Source organism: Hypanus sabinus, chromosome 26 (genome assembly GCF_030144855.1).
Source record: "Hypanus sabinus isolate sHypSab1 chromosome 26, sHypSab1.hap1, whole genome shotgun sequence".
Taxonomy (NCBI): Eukaryota; Metazoa; Chordata; class Chondrichthyes; order Myliobatiformes; family Dasyatidae; genus Hypanus; species Hypanus sabinus.
The window spans coordinates 26879177-26898660 of NC_082731.1; the positions used below are offsets into that span (position 1 = coordinate 26879177).

Genomic DNA, 19484 nt, shown 5'->3' on the forward strand with positions numbered 1-19484 from the left:
GTAATTCAGTCAGTGCAGTTTATACTTTACTGAGGATGCAGGATTTGGGACACTCAGTATTCCCGTCACCAAGATGGGTAAACAGAATTAGCCACCTTGCTAATCTGCACCTTGGATGCATTCCCCTCCCCGTCAGTTTCCTTTCAATACAGATCGCTCTGCATCGCTTGTCTGACAACCTACTGGGGAGCATCCTGTTACTAGCAACAATGACTTCTGTTGTGTGGCTTCCACTCCTGAGTTCCCTGCAGGGCTTGGCACTGAAATTCATGGTAGCAGGTCCCTGAAAAAGTAACGTCTTAAAAGTGTAAATTCAACCCACTTCTACCAGGAATCTCGGTTTAACATTGATTCTTGTGGTGTGGCTGCAGTCAGAAGATTGCGTGGTAATTTTTTTTGTAGCTTAATACATTTTCCTGCAAAGACAGTCTCAGACTGTGCCTCTATGGAGAATATCTGCCCACTGACTGGTGTCTTTCAGTCCCTGTCGCTGGGATTCTGAGTGTTTCAGTTTACACAAATTGTTCATCGCTGAAACTGATGAATCGAGCAGAGTGTGACAGATCTTTAATCCTGATCTGGTCACTGCCGCCTGTTGCAGAGACAAACATCTTTTGGGGAATTGAAATCACTGGTGTGGGCGGGAACAGGAAGCTGCGCCTCTGGTTTCAGTGTGTGAGAGCCTGTTCAAACCGCGGCTCCCTCTCTCACTCACAGCCCACGTCCCTATTTAAACAGCGCTCACTGCGGCTCCGGACAAAGCCGGCCTGAGCTGAAGCCGCCGATCTCAACAGTGTCCAAGTCCGGCTCAGTGTTCAGGGCGATGGAGGTCGTTCCTTATCTCTGTCTCCTCCTGTCTTGTCTGGCAGGTGGGTGTCCCGCGGCTTGTCGCCCATCCGGGACCGGCTGTTTCTCGGACGCTTTGTGAACCTCTGCCCGTGAAACATTTTTATTAATTTCTGCTCTTTTTTTATTGACAGGTGTGCGGTCCGACATCGTGCTGACACAGCCCGAGTCAGCGGTGGCAAAGCCCGGACAGTCCCACAGACTGTCCTGTGAGGTCAGAGGGTTTGATATCAGCAGCTACTACATGAGCTGGGTGAAACAGGTCCCCGGGAAAGGGCTGGAGTGGCTGGTAGCCTATAGGTCAGAAAGTTACACCAAGTATTACGCGCCTGGAGTCCAGAGCCGGTTCACCGCTTCCAAGGACAGCAGCAAATTTTATCTGCAAATGACCAGCCTGAAACTGGACGACACGGCCACCTATTACTGTGCGAGAGACACAGTGAGAGAGACCGGGACTGGACCGGGACAAAAACCTAGCGAGAGCGCCTGCCCTTCGGGCGCCGAGGGAAAGGGCAGCAGTGATCGCCACAGCCGTATCCCGGTCGTTCTGGGCCACATCCGCTCGTCCACGCAATGGAAGGCGGGTTGTCAGCGGGGATTTCCGAGAAGAGATGCTGGATGGATGGGCCGAGGGGCTCAGCGGATCACTTCGGAGGGCAGCTCGGAGCCAAGCGCCGTGAGTGGGAATGGGGTCACCGATCGACCTGGTCAGGTGTCGGTCCTTCGTCCACACGTGACAGTAAATGGTCGGGCCATGAGGAACATTAATGATCAGAGACACTTTGGTGTTCCAGTGCGGTTTGACTGAGGAGTGACTGTGCTGGGAGACAGTGAGAGGGGCGGAGGTTATCGTACGGCGGTGTATCACTGTGACTATACTGGGTGGCACAGTGTGAGAGATGGCGGCTCCCTCCATACCCAAACCTACCGCAACAAAACTCTTTAAATTGCGCTCTTCGGGCTCCTCCACCGGCCTTTACCCCGGGATCCGTGAATATCAATCAGATCCCGCGTGGATAATCTGGGAGTGGGAACAAGTTCCACTGGAGAAGTGTCTGGAAGGGAACGGGACCACCGACGAGGAGCTGTCAGTGGAAGCCCAGTGAAAGGTCCCGGGGGGTTATATCATCTCCACTTCAGGACTGGGATGGCCGGGATTGAGACCCGCTGTGTGGGACATCCGGACACAGAGGGAGGGTTTAATAAATCCGCCGGCCGGCTCTGGGATCCACAGGATTTCGGGCCGGATGTGATGAAGGCGGTTTGTGACCTGCGGTGAAGCACTGTGACTATGGAGCACGGTGACGGGGAGCTGAACAGAAACTGGTCCCGACAAAGGAGCGTCTGCAGCGCAGTCTGTCTCCATGGATTCCGCATTGCTGCTTCCCAGAGTGAAATCCCCGAAGCCTGACTCGGACTGCTGGGCGCAAATATCCATTTCCGGACAATTAAAAGCCTAAAAAGATTCGACTCTGATTCTGGGTGATGGTGGGAGCTGTTGACCGCAAACAGGGAAACTGTGAAAATGCCTGTTTTATTGACACGCCAGGAAGAGACAAGGACGGGGTTTGGGATGGAAATCCAGGAAGCGGCTGCTCCCGGTCCGGACAGGGATCATGTTGACATTTTGCTGAGATTATTGGATGTGACGGGCAAGTGAAGTTACTGCACTGGGTGAAAGGGGAGACGGAGCACTGTGACTATCTTGACTACTGGGGCGGAGGAACCTCGCTGACAGTGACTTCAGGTAAGACCAACTTCTCAATTGTATCTTCACGCACTAGAATTTTATTTATTTATGGTTTTGGCGAATTCGGTGATTCATCTGAAATCAGTGAGATATTTAGAGCAAGTACATGTATCTCCCCGAACCGGCGGGTTTCTCTAGAGCCCAGTAACAGTACAAGGGTACATCCCCCACCCCACCAGTGAACTGTCCACAGACCGGGAACAGGCTCAGGGGAATGGGGTCGGTTCTTGGCACCAGACTGTGCCTTGACACCGGCCGGTTGTGCTGAGTGAGCTCAGTGTTTGGTTCAAGTCTGGCTTCTGATCCTCAGCACCAACTGAAGCCACGTTCAGGAGCTGAGCGTTTGAACTCGCTCCCTGTCAGTGACAACAATGGATCTGTTCCGTGTCAGGTTATTGGGATCGGGTTTTATTGTCGGCTGCTTTCATGTTGAAGGTAATGGGATTGAGACGTAATCTGAGGGAATGGTTACACATGTATGATCTGGTTGATGGCTCAATATCCACAGGGTACAGGTGGGTGTCAGTCCCATCATGTAATGTCCGGCGTGAGGTCCGTCCCGGGATACAGCAAAAGTATCGGCGATATCCCAGGATTAATTGATGGGATTAAGGTTTTAGTTTTATTCCCCGATGGGTGAGGAGGTGGGCTACGGGGGGGGGGGGAGAATCTTGGAGTGAGAAGGCAGTGGGGAAGTGGTGCAGGAGGGTAAGGCAGGGAATTGAAATCACAATTCCTTCACACATTCCAGACAGCCTTGCACTGGTGGGTGGGAGAGGGGGGAGTGGGGAGTGGTGCAGGTGGGGTGGGGAGGGAAGCGTTCAAGTCAATAATGTGTAATAGGGGAGCATTTAAGGGAAGGTTTGTTGATGAATGTTTGTGATCTGGAACACACTGCCTGAATGATGGTGGTGGCCAATAGTGAGTGTAGAGAGGGGACAGGAGGAGATCCGCCTTTTGTAGGGATACAGGGAAGAGCAGAGAGACCAATGGGTTTACTGGGTTTGCTCAGCTAAAGGGAAGCACAGACACTATCGAATGAATGGCCTCACTCTCTGCTCTGTCATTCAATGGAATCAGTATTTATCTTGTAAATCTGGGAAATTCTTCCGCAAAAGGATTCCAACAATCACCCCAGAGGACACAGAGCATGAGTTAAATGCAGATTACAGCTCTCATGTCCTGTCCTGGCAGCCACGGATTAAATAGAAAGATCCCTCTGCACTGCCCCATCCCTCCCAGGGCGGAGGCAGCAGAGGTTAGACACAGAGTGAACCTTCCCCCAACCTGTCCCATCACACGCTCACGGGACGCGAGTTGAACTTCACTGTTCAAATGAACTGCTTATTCTCAGTTCACAGACAGAGCAAATGCTCTAATTTCTTGCCCTTCTCCATCCCTCGACTGGGTTTGCTTCAGAAAAGGTTTCCCACGTTAACCAGTGTTGCTGGTGATTCAGTAAAAGTGGTTGCGAGATAAAGTGCTGACATTTACAGACACCTTTCATGGTGTCCCCGAGCTCTTCACAGGCAATGAAGTAGTTTCAAAGTCCAGCCCTGTTGTAGAGTCGGGAATGTGGAGCCACTCTGCACACAGCAGAATCCACAAACTGCAAGGGGAGAACGATCAGACAGTCTGTTCTGGTAATGTTATTGAAGGAGAAATATTGTCCAGGACACCGTGGACACAGTGATCCAATGGACAGGCACAAGGTTGGAATTGGAGTGATGACTTAGTTCACCATAATCTACAGCAGATTTGGATCTGTGGTCAGATTTTCAACATCTTAATAATTGGTATTATTTTTAAATCTAGTCATTAGTAATGATGACCCTTCAGTTTTACTGATGCCCCTCGGGCATCAATGTGTTTGTCTCCAAATGCCCTCTGAATGGCAGTTCAAGTGCGTAATTTATTCAGACTTTACCGGCAAAGCCCAGATCCCAAAGGATGAATAAATAAAATTCCCATCTGTTGTTCATACTACCCGATGTTCTATCAATTTACTACAATACAGACTAAAATCAGACGGCCTACCCCGATCTATTGATTCAACATCAATCATTTTGTACAAATACTCAAGTGTCATTAATTGAAAATTTCTTCTGAGCTGATCCACCCAGATCCAGTTCCCCTCTTCACCCCAGCTCACTGTGACCCACCCAGATCCAGTTCCCCTCTTCACCTCAGCACCCCGTGACCCACCCAGATCCAGTTCTCCTCTTCACTCCAGCACCCCATGACCCACCCAGATCCAGTTCCCCTCTTCACCCCAGCACCCTGTGACCCACCCAGATCCAGTTGCCCTCTTCACCCCAGCACCCTGTGACCCACCCAGATCCAGTTCTCCTCCACCCCAGCACCCTGTGTCCCACCCAGATCAAGTTCCCCTCTTCACACCAGCACACTGTGATCCACCCAGATCCAGTTCCCCTCTTCACCCAGCACCCTGTGACCCACCCAGATCAAGTTCCCCTCTTCACTCCAGCACCCTGTGACCCACCCAGATCCAGTTCCCCTCTTCACCCCAGCACCCCGGGATCCACCCACATCGTTCCCCTCCACCCCAGTACCCCGTGACCCACTCAGATCCAGTTCCCCTCTTCACCCCAGCACCCTGTGGCCCACCCAGATCCAGTTCCCCTCTTCACCCCAGCATCCTGTGACCCACCCAGATCCAGTTCTACTCCACCCCAGCACCCTGTCCCACCCAGATCAAGTTCCCCTCTTCACACCAGCACACTGTGACCCCCCCAGATCCAGTTCCCCTCCACCCCAGCACCCTGTGTCCCACCCAGATCAAGTTCCCCTCTTCACTCCAGCACCCTGTGACCCACCCAGATCCAGTTCCCCTCTTCACCCCAGCACCCCGAGATCCACCCACATCCAATTCCCCTCTTCACCCCAGCACCCCGTGACCCACCCAGATCCAGTTCCCCTCTTCACCCCAGCACCCTGACCCACCCAGATCCAGTTCCCCTCCACCCCAGCACCCTGTGTCCCACCCAGATCAAGTTCCCCTCTTCACTCCAGCACCCTGACCCACCCAGATCCAGTTCCCCTCCACCCCAGCACCCTGTGTCCCACCCAGATCAAGTTCCCCTCTTCACTCCAGCACCGTGTCCCACCCAGATCAAGTTCCCCTCTTCACTCCAGCATCCTGTGACCCACCCAGATCCAGTTCCCCTCCACCCTAGCACCCTGTGACCCACCCAGATCCAGTTCTCCTCTTCACCCCAGCACGCTGTGTCCCACCCAGATCCAGTTCCCCTCTTCACCCCAGCACCCTGTGACCCACCCAGATCCAGTTCCCCTCTTCACCTCTGCACCCTGTGACCCACCCAGATCCAGTTCCCCTCTTCACCCCAGCACCCTGCTGTCAGTTTGATGGGTGTTTTTATAAAGACCCAGAGGAACACTGATCCAGACAGAACTGTACTTACCACCTGCTGGTCCCGGGATGTAAAAGATCCTCAGCTGCAATCCTCAGCTGACATTATTGTGCCTCCTGCACTGCCAACACTGAGCAGCTCAGGGAACATCTGTGGGGTGAAAACAGAGTTAATGTTTCACATCAGTGACCCTTCACCAGACTCTGTCAGTCTGATTGCTGGCAACTATGCCATTTCCAGTTTTATTTTACTGAATTTGTTTTGATGAAAACAAGTGTTTTTCATTGACTTCTGCAAATCTAGAACATCCCAGTGCCTTTCCCAACCCAGCAAGTACTTCTGCAGTGCGTCACTTCATATGGGGGACTAAACCTGCAGCTTATCTGCATTTTGTTCCCACAAACTGAACTACAACATGACAATCTAGTCTGTGTATTGTTGGAAGGGAATGGTCACTTTTAGCCTGCAATTACTAAAGCTCCCCACCACTGCAAATTCCTCATCTGGATCTTGATTGTGCCGTAGATGAATAGACCGGCACTATTTGGTTGTAGGTCACCCAAATGGTCCCAGATGCTTGGTCCAGCAATTCCGTTGTTTTTGGGGGTTAACGTTGATAAAGAGCAGTGAGGTTCCTTCAGCCCTCAGCTGACCAGCTCGTTCCTGAGCTGCTGTGTACCTGGGAGGCTGAGGACAGTGTGGGTGAAATGGTGCTGGCTGTGGCTGGCAATTCCAAAGGGAATCACCAGTGTTCAGCCACTTACACTAGAGTCAGTCCCAGAGTTCCACAGACCACTGTACCCCAGGATTTACTGAGTGACAGATGCCTCCAGAGTTGTTACCACACTCTACCACATGACACCGGGTCCTACTGGAATTCCCAGGGTAACACTGTGAAATCCAGCTCCACATTTCCCTCACAGGCTGGACCTGAAAAAGGATCAGATTCCCCATTTACCTGACTGGGGATTTTGAGCTTGGGAAGGGATATGGTCAGGAATGATTTCTGGCAGATTATTATAGTTTAGTGCATTTCAGATGTATAATTTTAAGCAAGCTATGCTAAATTAATTGTTGCCACAGGAAGTTACATCAACTTTAATGTTTCCCAGACATTTCAAACCTGTTAAATTACATGACAGAATTGACCCAAGACAATCCCTGCCCCACAATTACCAAGCATAGAAACATAGAAAACCTACAGCACCATATACCGCAATGCTGTGCCGAACATGTACTTACTTTAAAAATTACCTGGGGTTAGCCATAGCCCTCTATTTTTCTAAGCTTCATATACATATCCAGGAGTCTCTAAAAAGACCCTACAGTATCCACCTCCACAACAATGCTAGCAGCCCATTCCATGCAATCACCACTCTCTGTGTAAAAAATTACCCCTGGCATTTCCTCTGTACCTACTTCCAAGCACCAAGCATCAGGGTGTTCTGGACCCAGAGTCCCTGCAGGGTGCTGCTTGAGGCTATTTAATGCTGAGGCCACGATACACCTCACCACAAGCCTACAGCATCCAGAAACCCAGTGGGATCCCACCTTTCCCTACATGTAGAAGTGTGGGGAGAGTCCCAGCAGGTTAGAACCAGCACCATTCAGCCCGGTCTGTGTGGACATGGTCCAGTTGGCACCGTGCCCTGTGCTTTCTCTCCTGTGACACTTCACTCACAGCACAGGTCAGCTTGTCCCCGTTTCACAGAAGTTGTGTCCCCGGTGGGGAGTCTGACATCAGCATTTCACTGGTTGTTTCAGGCTCAGTCTGAAGGAATGAGAAAGGGACCATTTCTCTGTTCTGCCTGTCCTGTCAACCTGAATCAACTGTGTTTGCTCAGGAAGGCAAATGTTCTGCGTTCACAGTCCCCAGAGTCACCTGGAAATGGTTTTAAACAATGCAGCTGTCATTATTGACCAGTTAAACTATATTGATTCCTATTTACTTGTTATATTTATTTACTTGTATTTATTCTATTTGAAACCCAGATTTCAATATTTTATGGTCTTTGTCCTGGAGTGCATACTGTGAACTGAATATCTCATTATTTTGCTCCTGGTTGAAATTGCAACCTTCCCACCACTCCACTTCTCCTCCCGATGTTGAGTTTACTGCCCTTTCGATAGCAGAATCAATCTGAACCCTGTGTGTGTCTGTTGACCATCTTACTGTTGGACAACAAAGTCCACATCTTCTGTAATTCACACTGTCTGACACATACTCTCCCACTAGTCTCCTACTCCCTGAGTTCCTGCATGTTCTGCTGTGTCCACACAGTCTTTTTGGGTGATTTTAACCTCATCCACCAGCAACAATCTGTCATTGACAGAGTCAATCATGAGGTAAATGACGTCACGTGGGTGGGTCAGAACAAACCCCGTCCACAACACTGTCCAAGGTAATTCTGACAACTGGTCAAACCACATCTCCTCAACATATCCACCTGTCAAAGCTGTCAATTGGTCAATTCATTAATTGATCTTGACGCTTTTAACTACCTTGGTAAGTCAACACATCTCATTTTCCAGTGAACTGAATTGAGAACCAGTGCGTTCAAGTGTATTTTGCACCTTAAGTGGCTGGGAATTGACACAACCCGCATTTCCTCACGGGACTCTCTGGGCTGGTCGTTCAGTGAGAATATCACCTACATCTAACGGCATTTTGAGATTCCTCCATCTGCCTAGGAATCTTATCTGTTGGCCAACACTTCTCCACAGAGTCTGGACTAATATATTTCCACAGTTCCTCTGTCCTTTCTGATGCAAGTTACCATTCCCTCCCGGTTACCCAGTAGTTTCCACAGGCTCAGTGGGGTTGAAAAAATTGCTCAGTCACACACGGTAAATATATGAGGCAGTGTCAGCTGTATCATGTAGTCTGTTGAGTTGAATTTCAGAAGCAGAGTCCATTTCCCAACCTCCACTATATTGCACACATGGTGCTGGAGACCAGGTACCACTATATCCACACCAATCACTCCTCTCATCAACAGCAACACTGAACTGCTCAGAATTATTCAAATAAGTTACTTCTAAACCTTACTTCTTCTGTAAACTCTGCTGATCAGGGGCTAACAGACTTTTCAGAATCAGAAATTGTATTTGGATGAGAGACAGATTGTCACTTTGGTATTTTGACTGAAATCTGACCAATCGGACAGATTGCCTCAGTCCCGCTCTGAAGTGTTGGCCTGGACTGTGAGCCCTAGTTGCCACTGTGGGATTGATCCACACCCTCCTACCTCAGTGACACAGACTCACAGCTGAGTGTTAAAATGATATCGGCTTTGTTTGATGGGCTGAATAATTTTGAGAATTACTGCTTTATATAATGTCTCCTTTCTCTGTCAGTAATGCATTTATTTAGGGAACCATCTGTGAATTTCTTTCTATTTCAGAGGACAAGTCTGTGCCATCAGTCTACATCATACCTTCCTGTAACAGAGAATCTGACCAAGGTATCAGGCTCCTCTGTCTGGTCAAGGACTATCAGCCGGAGAGCATCAGTCAGGCATGGTCCACTAACAGTGGGGACATCACCACAGGAATCAAGAACTACCCGGCAGTGTTGGGGCAAAATTCAAAGTACACAATGAGCAGCTTGCTCGAAGTCTCTGCGGCAGACTTGAAGAATAAAGTCTACTACTGCAAGGCAGGGTACAAGCCAAACGAGATTAAGACAGCGGAGTGGCAGAAACCTCAACCTCAACGTTAGTATCAGAAATAATTTATATTTAAAGCTGCACTGATGTCAGAACATAAATCTGGAGTAGGAAGCTTTGTCAGATAATGTAGGAGCATGGCAACTAACTCCTTTATTCTGCTCTTACAATGGCAGTGAGAAACATATGAAAGTCGATATGAGCAGCGAAACTCGGTATCAGGATCTGCCTCCATTGTATCCACTCCATTGTCTAAGTTCAGGAGCCTCTCCACCACCCCCTCCCACTAAACCCTCCCTACAGATCAGCTCCTGTACACGTACAGAGACGGCTGGCTCATCGTACCCCTGCACACAGAACAACAATTTAAACTTTACCCTACTCCTCCTGCACTTTCCCCTTCACCCTGAGCTGCCCCTCTTCTGGTAAAAGCATCCCTGGTGAATGTGATGACGGAATCCACTCCACTGCCCTTCTTTAACCATCTTCTCACAGATCTGAACCAGCCTTTGAGGTTACAACAAAATAATTCCCTCCTGTCCATCTGTTCTTCTTTCCCATTGAAAGTAAAATTGTGTTTCCCAAACTCACCAGTGGAAACAGTACCACACCATGTACTCCTGCTCACAGGAGCTGGCCTCAGTCATTCTCCATTAAACAATTAGATCACGGCAGGTCTACACCATAACCCCATGACCCACCTCTCTGCATTATCATAGCATAGTGGGACACGCTGCTGGGAGGCCCAAGTGATACACCCAGCCCTCCCACTCACTGGTGTGAACCATCAGATCATCAGATCAGCTGTAAATTAACAACATTCTTGAGAGGGCTGGAACTGGGGAACTAGACCATGATGAAGGGGAATGAAGTCAAAAACATGGGCCAAGCAATCATGTACTGACAGATATTAAATGTGTTACAGCTCCGAAGCTCAGCTCCCTTGTTCCATCCCGGGAGATGATCCACAGTCAAGCAAATGCTGTCCTGGGCTGTGTGATATCTGGATTCTCTCCCGACAACATTCAGGTATCCTGGAAAAAAGCTGGATCTGCCCAAAAAGGCATCGTTCTCCCTTCCACTCAGAGATCTAATGGTACATTTGAAACAATCACTTACCTGACAGTGCCTGTGCAGGAATGGACCAAGAAACAGGAATATACTTGTGAAGTGAAGCACGCACTTTCCGGTTTCAGTGGTCAGGTCAACATGACGTATCAAGAGGGTGAGTAAACTCTGAAGAAAAATTAATTAACTTACAGCACTAAACTACCTAACTGATTCTCCCACACAATTCCTGTCCCTACGGTCAATCTTGTTGAGTGATGTACAGATGATCTTTGCTCTTTGAATCAACTCATATCACCAGCAGCTTTAACCCCATCTACTGGGCTGGAAAGGTGTAAGATTGGGGTCACCTGTCCACTGTGTCTCAATAGTTTTAGTTATCTCTGTTTGTAGTTATATTGAAAATAAGTTAGTGAGCAAAGCTCACATCTCATGCTTTAGAATCTGGAGAAAATCTCCCTTTCCCATTTTCACTGTCTTCTCAGTGTTAGTTCCTCAAAGAATATCTCTGCAATTTTGTATTTGCTTCAGTCCCCAGTCTTTGTTTCCAGTGTTTCCTGAGAGACTCTTCTGTCGATTGTCCACTCACTGAAATGTAGGTGCCTGGATGATTTTTGAATTGATGCCCAATCCTTGAGTGAATGTTGTGTCCTTGTGTCCTCAGATCCTTGACCAGGTTCAGAGAGCACATGCATTTATCATGGCTGACACAACCTCATCCCGATAGGATGCGATATACAGAGGACAGAGAGTGGGAATATGTGGGGCTCCCTTTTTCCAAGCTTGGGAAAAGAGCTGAAAATATCTAACACTTAAATCTATGAATTTGCATTTCCAGGTGGAAACTGTCCCAGCTGTTTTTTGAAGGCTGTGCCAAGGTTCTTTTACCAGAGTAATCTCAATGCAACATTCTCAGATGGTTCAACCCAAGAGTATCATTGTTCAGCAGGAAACTGTCAAATAAAGTGATTGGCTGTGTATACAATTCGTCATTGATTTCATTACAATCCATTTCCTGGATTCCAGACCTGCCCCTGGTATCCATTGGGATGGAAATTTAACAGAGAGAGAAGAAAATACATTATTCAAACTGACTACCTCTCCAACCACATTTCTATTTGACTTTCTATTATCCTTGTGGCCACCTTTTTCAATTTGACTTCCCATTCCCATTCTGACATGTCTGTCCATGGTCTCCTCTACTGCCCTGGTGAGGCCAAAGTCAGGTTGGAGTAGCAACACCTCATATTCCATCCAGATATCTGCCAGCCTGATAGCTTGAGTTCTAATTTCTGCAACCTCCAGTAATCTCCCCCGGTTCTTTATTCCCCTTTTTTTCTAATTACCGTATTAGATACCGCCTCATTCTATCACTTCTCCTCATCTGCCCATCATCTCCATTTGGATCCCCTTCTCTTGAACACTTCTCTCCATGGTGCACTGTCCTGTCAGATTCTTTCTGCTTCTGCTTCAGCCATTTATCTCTTCCACTTATCCCCCACCAGCTTCTTACTTCATACCCCCTCCCCATCCACACCCTTTCCCCCTCACCTGGTCTCACCTCTCATCTGACAGAATGTATTCCTCACCACTCTACTCAGCTCTTATTCTGGCTTCTGCACATTTCCTTTCCAGGGCCGGTGAAGCCGTTCAGCCTGAAAGATTGACTGTTTTTTTCCCTGCATAGATGCTGCCTGACTTCCCGTGTTCCTCCAGCATTTTGTGTGTGTTGTTCAACATTTTCAGCATCTGTAGTATCTCTTGTGTTTCTGGTTGTCCACACACTCATTCATTTGTGTACATTGTTGCTTCAGTGTGACACAGATTCTAATTCCAGTTTTCTTGGCCTGATTCCCTCCTGTCTGACTCCAGTCAGCAAGAACTGGAACCTGTCTTTCACCTAGTGGCTGTGAGGCACGAGGTGATGAAGGTGAACGGGGCTGAAATTCCAAATTGACTCAGTCAAAGGACGGATGACCCTTTGATAATGTTGGCACAAGACAAATTTGTGAGACAAGACACAGGGGTCTACCCAGTCTGCTGTCCATTTGCAAAGTTACATTGATCCATGTGCAGGACACTGAATTCAGTCCAAAAGGGAAACTCAGTGATCCCAAGGAATGTCCAAAGGAGAATGTTTTTATAGAATTACCCAAGCATTGACAGGATATGCTTCTTGTGGAATAACACCAGCATTCAGCAATAAGGGGAGCTATCTTGACTCGGTCAGATTTTATGAGAGGATCACATTTCCCAGGGACTGCTGAACATCAAGAGCAGGCTGATAGGGGACCTAACTGAGAAACCTGCAGAAAACATATTTAACAACATCACAGTGCTGATTAATCTGGGATTGACAATTCTGTGACTCTTCAGTGTACACCTAGGTTTGCAGATTTGTGATATTACACGACAACAATGATCATGTAGACTGCATGCATGGACTTACAGTTTTAAAAGAAAATTGCTCATAATCTTACTGAAATGGGAAAGGTTAAGAAATACATATCATACTTTGTCAGATGATCTGTCCCAGTCAGACTGGAACTGTGTGTGTTACATCTGCTCTTTCTTCAGACAAAGACACTGACTCACAGTCTCACTGAAGGTCTCAACCATGACACAAACACAATCAGCCTCCACACTAAATGTCAAAGAGCAAAAGGGGACCGAGTGTGTAAATGGTGTATACAAAGTGCAGAGAGCTGCAATGTCCGTGAACTGATGATCGTGCATTGGGAGACGGCCTCAACAACTTCACACAAAACCAACAATAACCCAGAGGACAGGTGACCCAACATTTGATCAAAGAGCTGTTTTATTCATTTATCATTTCCTATAAATCACTGATCACTCTGGAACTGAGGGACTTGCTGCCTCATTCCTGATGGTGATTCAGGTTCAGCCGTGTTGCTGCAGGTCTGGAGTCACAGACCAGCCGGATCAGATGGGACTTCTCTCCGGAAGTTATCACAGGGAATGACACTACAAATACCTCCATAGACATGTTTCTGTTCCCAAAAGCATTGATGAATTGAATTTAAACTCCCATCCACCAGGTTGGGATTTGAACCCATTTTGCCAGTTCATCAGCCCAGCAACTTAACGATACATTCTGACCATGGCTGCTCATTTCAAGAGAGACAGAGGCTTCAACGTTTGTAAGCAGGAATGCTAAAACCACAGGCACCAGCAGAAGTAGTGCCCATTTATGAATGAGCAGAGTTGAAAGAACATGATGTTTTCTGAAGTTTGTCTGGGTTTTGAAGGTTGCAGGGATGAGAAGAGGCACAGCCACAGTGAGACTGGAATGTCGGGATGTGAGGTTATTAAACTGAGTGAATCCCCGGCTCAGCCCAGACGAAGAAAGGGATTCTCATTGATTCACAGTGTTCATTGATACTGATCAATGGCACTGAGTCTCCAAGCAAATAATATACTGAGCTATGTCTCTGCTGAGAAATCTGCATGCTTCTCTGTCTCAGAGTGAACCAATTGATACAGTTAATAGAAAGGGATTCAAAACCGAGTTAGCATATCCTTTGTTCTGATTTCCTTTTCTGAATCAAAACTTGGAGGAATATGAGACACGTGATTCAGTCCTGGGTGTTTCTGTTATTCTGTTTGCATTAAATGCAGCTGTCATGTACTGATGATCTGTCTTGACCTAACACAACCAATAGAAATGTTTCCATTAGATTCTGAGCATTTCCATTTCTAATCCACAGAATTGTCAGTCTTTATTCAAAATCCTGACATTGAAGAGATGTGGATCGACAAGACTGCTACCGTGAAGTGTACGGTTCTCTGTACAGATCCTGAAGATATCCACATCTCTTGGCATGTGGGCGGGAAGGAGAAAACTAAAGGAATTCACACCCATCAAGCAGAGAGGGATGGGTCCCAATACAGAGTGCTCAGCGAACTCCAGATCAGTGTGGAGGAGTGGTTCAGTGGGGTAGAGTACGAGTGCTCTGCTCAGGAATCTCCTTCATCTTCCCGAGTGTCAGCACGGACCAATAGTACCAAAGGTGGGTCAGAGACCAGTGATTAAATGGCCAGCATTAGTTACCTGAGTCAAAATGTTTGACATTTCTGTTTTCTTGTCTCTTCCAGTCCAGATAAAAAGTCCCAAGGTCAGACTGCTGCCTCCACCTCAGGAAGAGACCAAGAAAAGGCAAATGGCCACACTGGAGTGTGTGGTCTCTGGATTCTTCCCGGACCAAATAAATGTCATTTGGAAGAAAGGCAGCACCGTGATCACCTCCAACACCAGCGCTACACCGACCGCTCTGGAGCAGGGGTGGAGTTTCAGTGCCAGACACTTCCTGACCGTGAAGTTACAGGAGTGGAAGACAGAATCAGTCTTCAGCTGTACAGTGAATCATCCCCCCTCCAACAGCAGTATCAAGAAGCAAGTGAAGAACGTCCTAGGTAAGGTCCTGGTACTCACAACATCATCAAAATTGTTTACATTGTGCTATGAATTCAAGGTAAACACTAAATCACAGTGTAGTTCTGGCTTAGTTAATTGAGGGAACTGATAAAGTTCAAAGTACAAAGTACATTTATCATCAAAGTCTGTGCACCATATACAACCTTGAGATTCTCTTCTTGCAGGCAGCCACAAAACAAAGAAACACAATAGAATTCAGAGGGTATGATTCCATGCAGTGTAACTCTATAATTCTAAAATTCAAGTTGTGCAAATAATAAAATTTAAACAAACAATCAACAGAACCTGAAACGCAGAGTCCCCTGAAGTAAATCCACAGCCACGTCACCGGTTCAGCACTGCAACCGGTCCAGGAGACCAATGGCTGCAGGCCACGGCCACAGAGCCAGGCTCAGTGCTGAGGTGAGTGCTGATGGTTGCAAGCTGCAGCTGCAGGGTCATTTCAGTGCTGAGGTGAGGGAAGCCTCATAGAGTAGTGCACCGAATTCCTAATTCACCTTCACCTTCTATGCCTTAATCTTTTTAATCTCAAATGGCACTGAAAAATGGTCAATCATCTGTTTGTTTCTGCTTTCAACCAACATAATCCAGGCTTTCACCATAGAAATAAGTGTATCCCAGAAAATATTTTCAGAACTTGAGGGGGATCTGGATCATTTCACTGGTCAGGCTCTCTGGAGATCACTGATACTTGTCTTCAAAATGCTCCCTCCCTCTGACATTGAACATTATCCCAGCCTCTGATTAGTGCCTCAGTTGTGACTGAATTTCCAGCAGAGCAGCTCTCCCTCTGCTCCTGTGTGGGAACAGTCAGCCTGGACAATGTGTAGAAGCCTCTGGAGGGCGGCTTGAACACACAACATTCTGACAAAGCAGAGGCAAATGTTAGTTACACCTTGAGGAAAAAAGGTATTTTTAAGCATTTGTGACAAAAAGTAAATCTTTCTGCTACTCCCATTCTGAAATATGAAGTGTATTTTCAGAAATATTTTCACTTGAAACTTTGCTCCTGTTCCACCGACACAATCTGAAATACTGGTTATTTTCTGTATTTGTTTTAATAAGTGGCTGGTAACAGTTTAAGTGACCATGAAACTACAAGAACAATGTAAGGGCCAATCTTGTTCACTTACGTTCCCTCAGGGTGTTTACCCTGTCTACTCAATAGGGGAGATTCCTTTCTTCACCAATGTAGATTGGTCTCATCTCATCTTGATGGGACTGGCAAATCATTGACCAGAGATGAACAGAAATGCTGGTCTTGTCAGTGACAAACTCGTCTATTGGGGAATGGTGAAATAATAATTGTGACGTTTCTCCCAGATGACTGTCCAGATACCCACCTCTCAGTCACTTTAAGCAAACCTTCCTTCGAAGAGATCTGGACAAAGAGGACAGCAACCATTCTGTGTGAGGTGGTTCACAGTGATTTACAGGGATTCAGTGTAACCTGGCAGGTGGACGGAAGGAAGAGGGAAGATGGGGTGAGGACTCCGGGCCCAGACAGCAACGGAGGTGAAGACATGATCACCAGCAGACTGACAGTCCTTGCTGCAGAGTGGAACAGTGGGGCTGAGTTCTCGTGTGTGATAGAGGATGAGAGTTTGCCAACACCGGTGAAGAAATCCATCAGGAAGGACACAGGTACGTGTGGACAGAATTCAGTGTGAGTCCGATCTCAGTAACATGACATATTTATCACCATCCAGCAGGGTGATAGACTATAGAAAATGAGAACAGGAGTAGGTCATTGGGTCTCTTGATCTGCTCAACCATTCAGTCTGTTCTCAGCTGATCATCCAAATTCAATTCCTGTTCCTGCTTTCTCCAGATATCCTTTGAGCCATTCACATGAAGATGTATATACAATCCACTCGAGAATGTATTAGATGATAATTCTTCAAGTGCTTTCTTTGGGAGAGAGTTCCACAGGTTCTCACTCCCTCTCACACGTACACAGCTGAGACTGCCACCCCTGCTCCAGGGGAGATGGAACAAACAGCACAGGGTGATGCAAGTCCAGGGGCTGAGTTCCACTTTCTCTCGAGTTGCTGTGTTCAGCGACTCCCATTGATTGAACTGAATGGACTAACCTTGCTGGAAGCTGTAAAATGCAGCAGGTTCAAGATTTCCACTTCACAAATCCCAATGTTGAGCAGAAAGGGAAAAGCCTTTAGTTTCAGATAAAGTGAAGTCTCTCAGATTTAGAAATTGTTCATGTTGGTAGAAGTCCAGAATGTGTTGGGTAAGGAGGGAATTATTGGAAGATTCATTCTAACTGAGATTCTCTCTGTTCCAGTGGCTGTTCTGACTCGTCCTCACGTCTACCTCCTCCCCCCTTCATTGGATGAGGTAGACACCGATCAGACTGTGACCTTGATGTGCCTGGTCACCAAGTTCTCTCCTGCAGACATCTATGTGGCCTGGATGGCCAATGACACCCTTCTGAAGACAGGGTTTGTGAACCAGCCGGTGACCAAGGACCCCAGAAGAGGCTGGAACACAATGACCAGTCAGCTGAAGGTTTCTCCTGAGGAGTGGAAGAGCGGCACCACTTTCTCCTGTGTGGTGGGTCATGAGTCGCTCACAACCAACCTGTTCCGAAGCATCAATAAATCTCACAGCAAACCCACCCTGGTCAATGTCTCACTTGTTCTGACTGATAGTTTTAAATCTTGTGTGTAATACTGCATTATTCAATCCATGAAACCCTAGTTTTGTTAGTTTTATTGTTATTAATTATCAGAGAGGATTATTTAGCTGATTAAAACATGATTAAAATCTGGACCTTTCAAAATAATTAAGAATGAAATTAAGATCAAGAACCAAATTAAACTACAAACATGATTTACCAAAAATCTCTGAGTTTGTGTGTACATTCTCAGACCTTCTTCTGCCATGTTTGAATGGATTTCAACCCTGTCTGGAACTGCCCAATGTATGAAATCTTTGTATCTGTCTATGTACTGATCCAAGTTCAATAAATATAACTTGAAAATGTCTTGGTTGTGATTTTTGGAAATGGCAAATAAGGAACTTTCAACATGAGGTGTCGTTGGTGACCCACACAGTGAGAAATCGGTGTCTTTATATCTCTGGTGTCTAAACCCTTCCTGCATCAGCTGTAATCTAATGGTCAAAGAAATTAGAACCTATGCTATCTGACAAAGAGTTGAGAGTTGAAACCACTTACCAAATGTCATATCTGTGTCAAATATGTCAGATTGCTGTTTGAGGGCTCCTTGTCCACACTAAGATTGCTGCTCCTCATCTGGTGCCTGTGTGTCACTAACTAAATGAAATGTATCATTGTTGGGAACTGCACTACTGCAAAGGCGCAGTTAAACCTCCATCTGTCATGGCAGACGGTTTGCATCTGTACTGAAGGGGGACTAATATCCTAGTGGGGAGGTTTGCTTGTGCTGCATGGTAGGGGTGGGGGCTGGTTAAACTAAAGTTGCTGGAGATGAGAACCAAAGTGCAGGAACAGATCGTGGAGAGGTTGTGGAGTCAGAGTTTGTTCAGACATCAGACAAAGTCAGGAAACAAAAAGTTGAGTGTGGTGTGAGTGTTATGTACCCCTAGATTTCATATTTTCTGTGGTCTATCACTTTAAAATGTTGGGGGAATGAGACTGGCTTTTGGACACTGTTTGGGCTGTTAGAAGAGAGAGAGGGAGGTGTCCATTGCAATGAGAGAGACAGAAATTGCTCGAAGGATTGATGTTATCGTTTCTGTACAAGTTGTTTACCTTGCCAAGGACATTTGCCTGCTTGCAAAGTCCTTGCAGAGAGAGGAGGGCGGTGCAGGTTGATGGACAGCCGGTGTCCAACATGTGGAGATAAGAACCAGGTCCACTGAGACACAGAGACACACAGTTTCGGACACTGAACGAGCTTTGTTGTGCCCACAGGAAGGTGGGGGTTTTTGGAGGATCGATTTGGGGAAATCGATCAGTGGCTCTAGCAGTGTGAAAAGGTGTGACCGGTGGGGAATCATTTGTGTGTCCACCCTTGCCTGGGTGATAATTCCATCACTGAAGAATGGCCACATGTTATTATAGTCACAGTTGGTGACTTCTACAGGACTTCAGAGAACAACAGGGGTTTCTGAAGTCCACGGAAGACAACGGGAAGATTGACAGCATCACCTCTCTCTCTCTCCAATGCTACTCAAATAACTACCTCAAACTGAACTGAACTCTCTTCATCATCGTAAAACTCTATCTATTTACCCCAGGTTTGAAAGAGACTACTTTTGCTCCTAGTTCCACACACACACACACACACACACACACACACACA

The 19484-nt window shown here is 47.0% G+C and overlaps 1 long non-coding RNA gene and 1 gene segment (V, D, J or C); one reads left to right on the top strand and one right to left on the bottom strand.

Moving 5' to 3' along the window:
• Positions 1-19484, bottom strand: part of LOC132381342 (uncharacterized) — a 100845-nt gene that overhangs the window by 8775 nt on the left and 72586 nt on the right. For both annotated transcript variants that reach the window (XR_009508010.1, XR_009508011.1), the window contains one exon: positions 6040-6138. This is a non-coding gene — a long non-coding RNA (uncharacterized LOC132381342). The remainder of the gene's footprint in view (positions 1-6039; positions 6139-19484) is intronic.
• Positions 721-18181, top strand: LOC132381341 (Ig heavy chain C region, secreted form-like). The segment is given in 9 exon segments: positions 721-869; positions 981-1285; positions 2533-2593; positions 9393-9704; positions 10582-10881; positions 14453-14755; positions 14841-15158; positions 16504-16824; positions 17480-18181. Coding segments are annotated over 9 exon segments (2352 nt in total).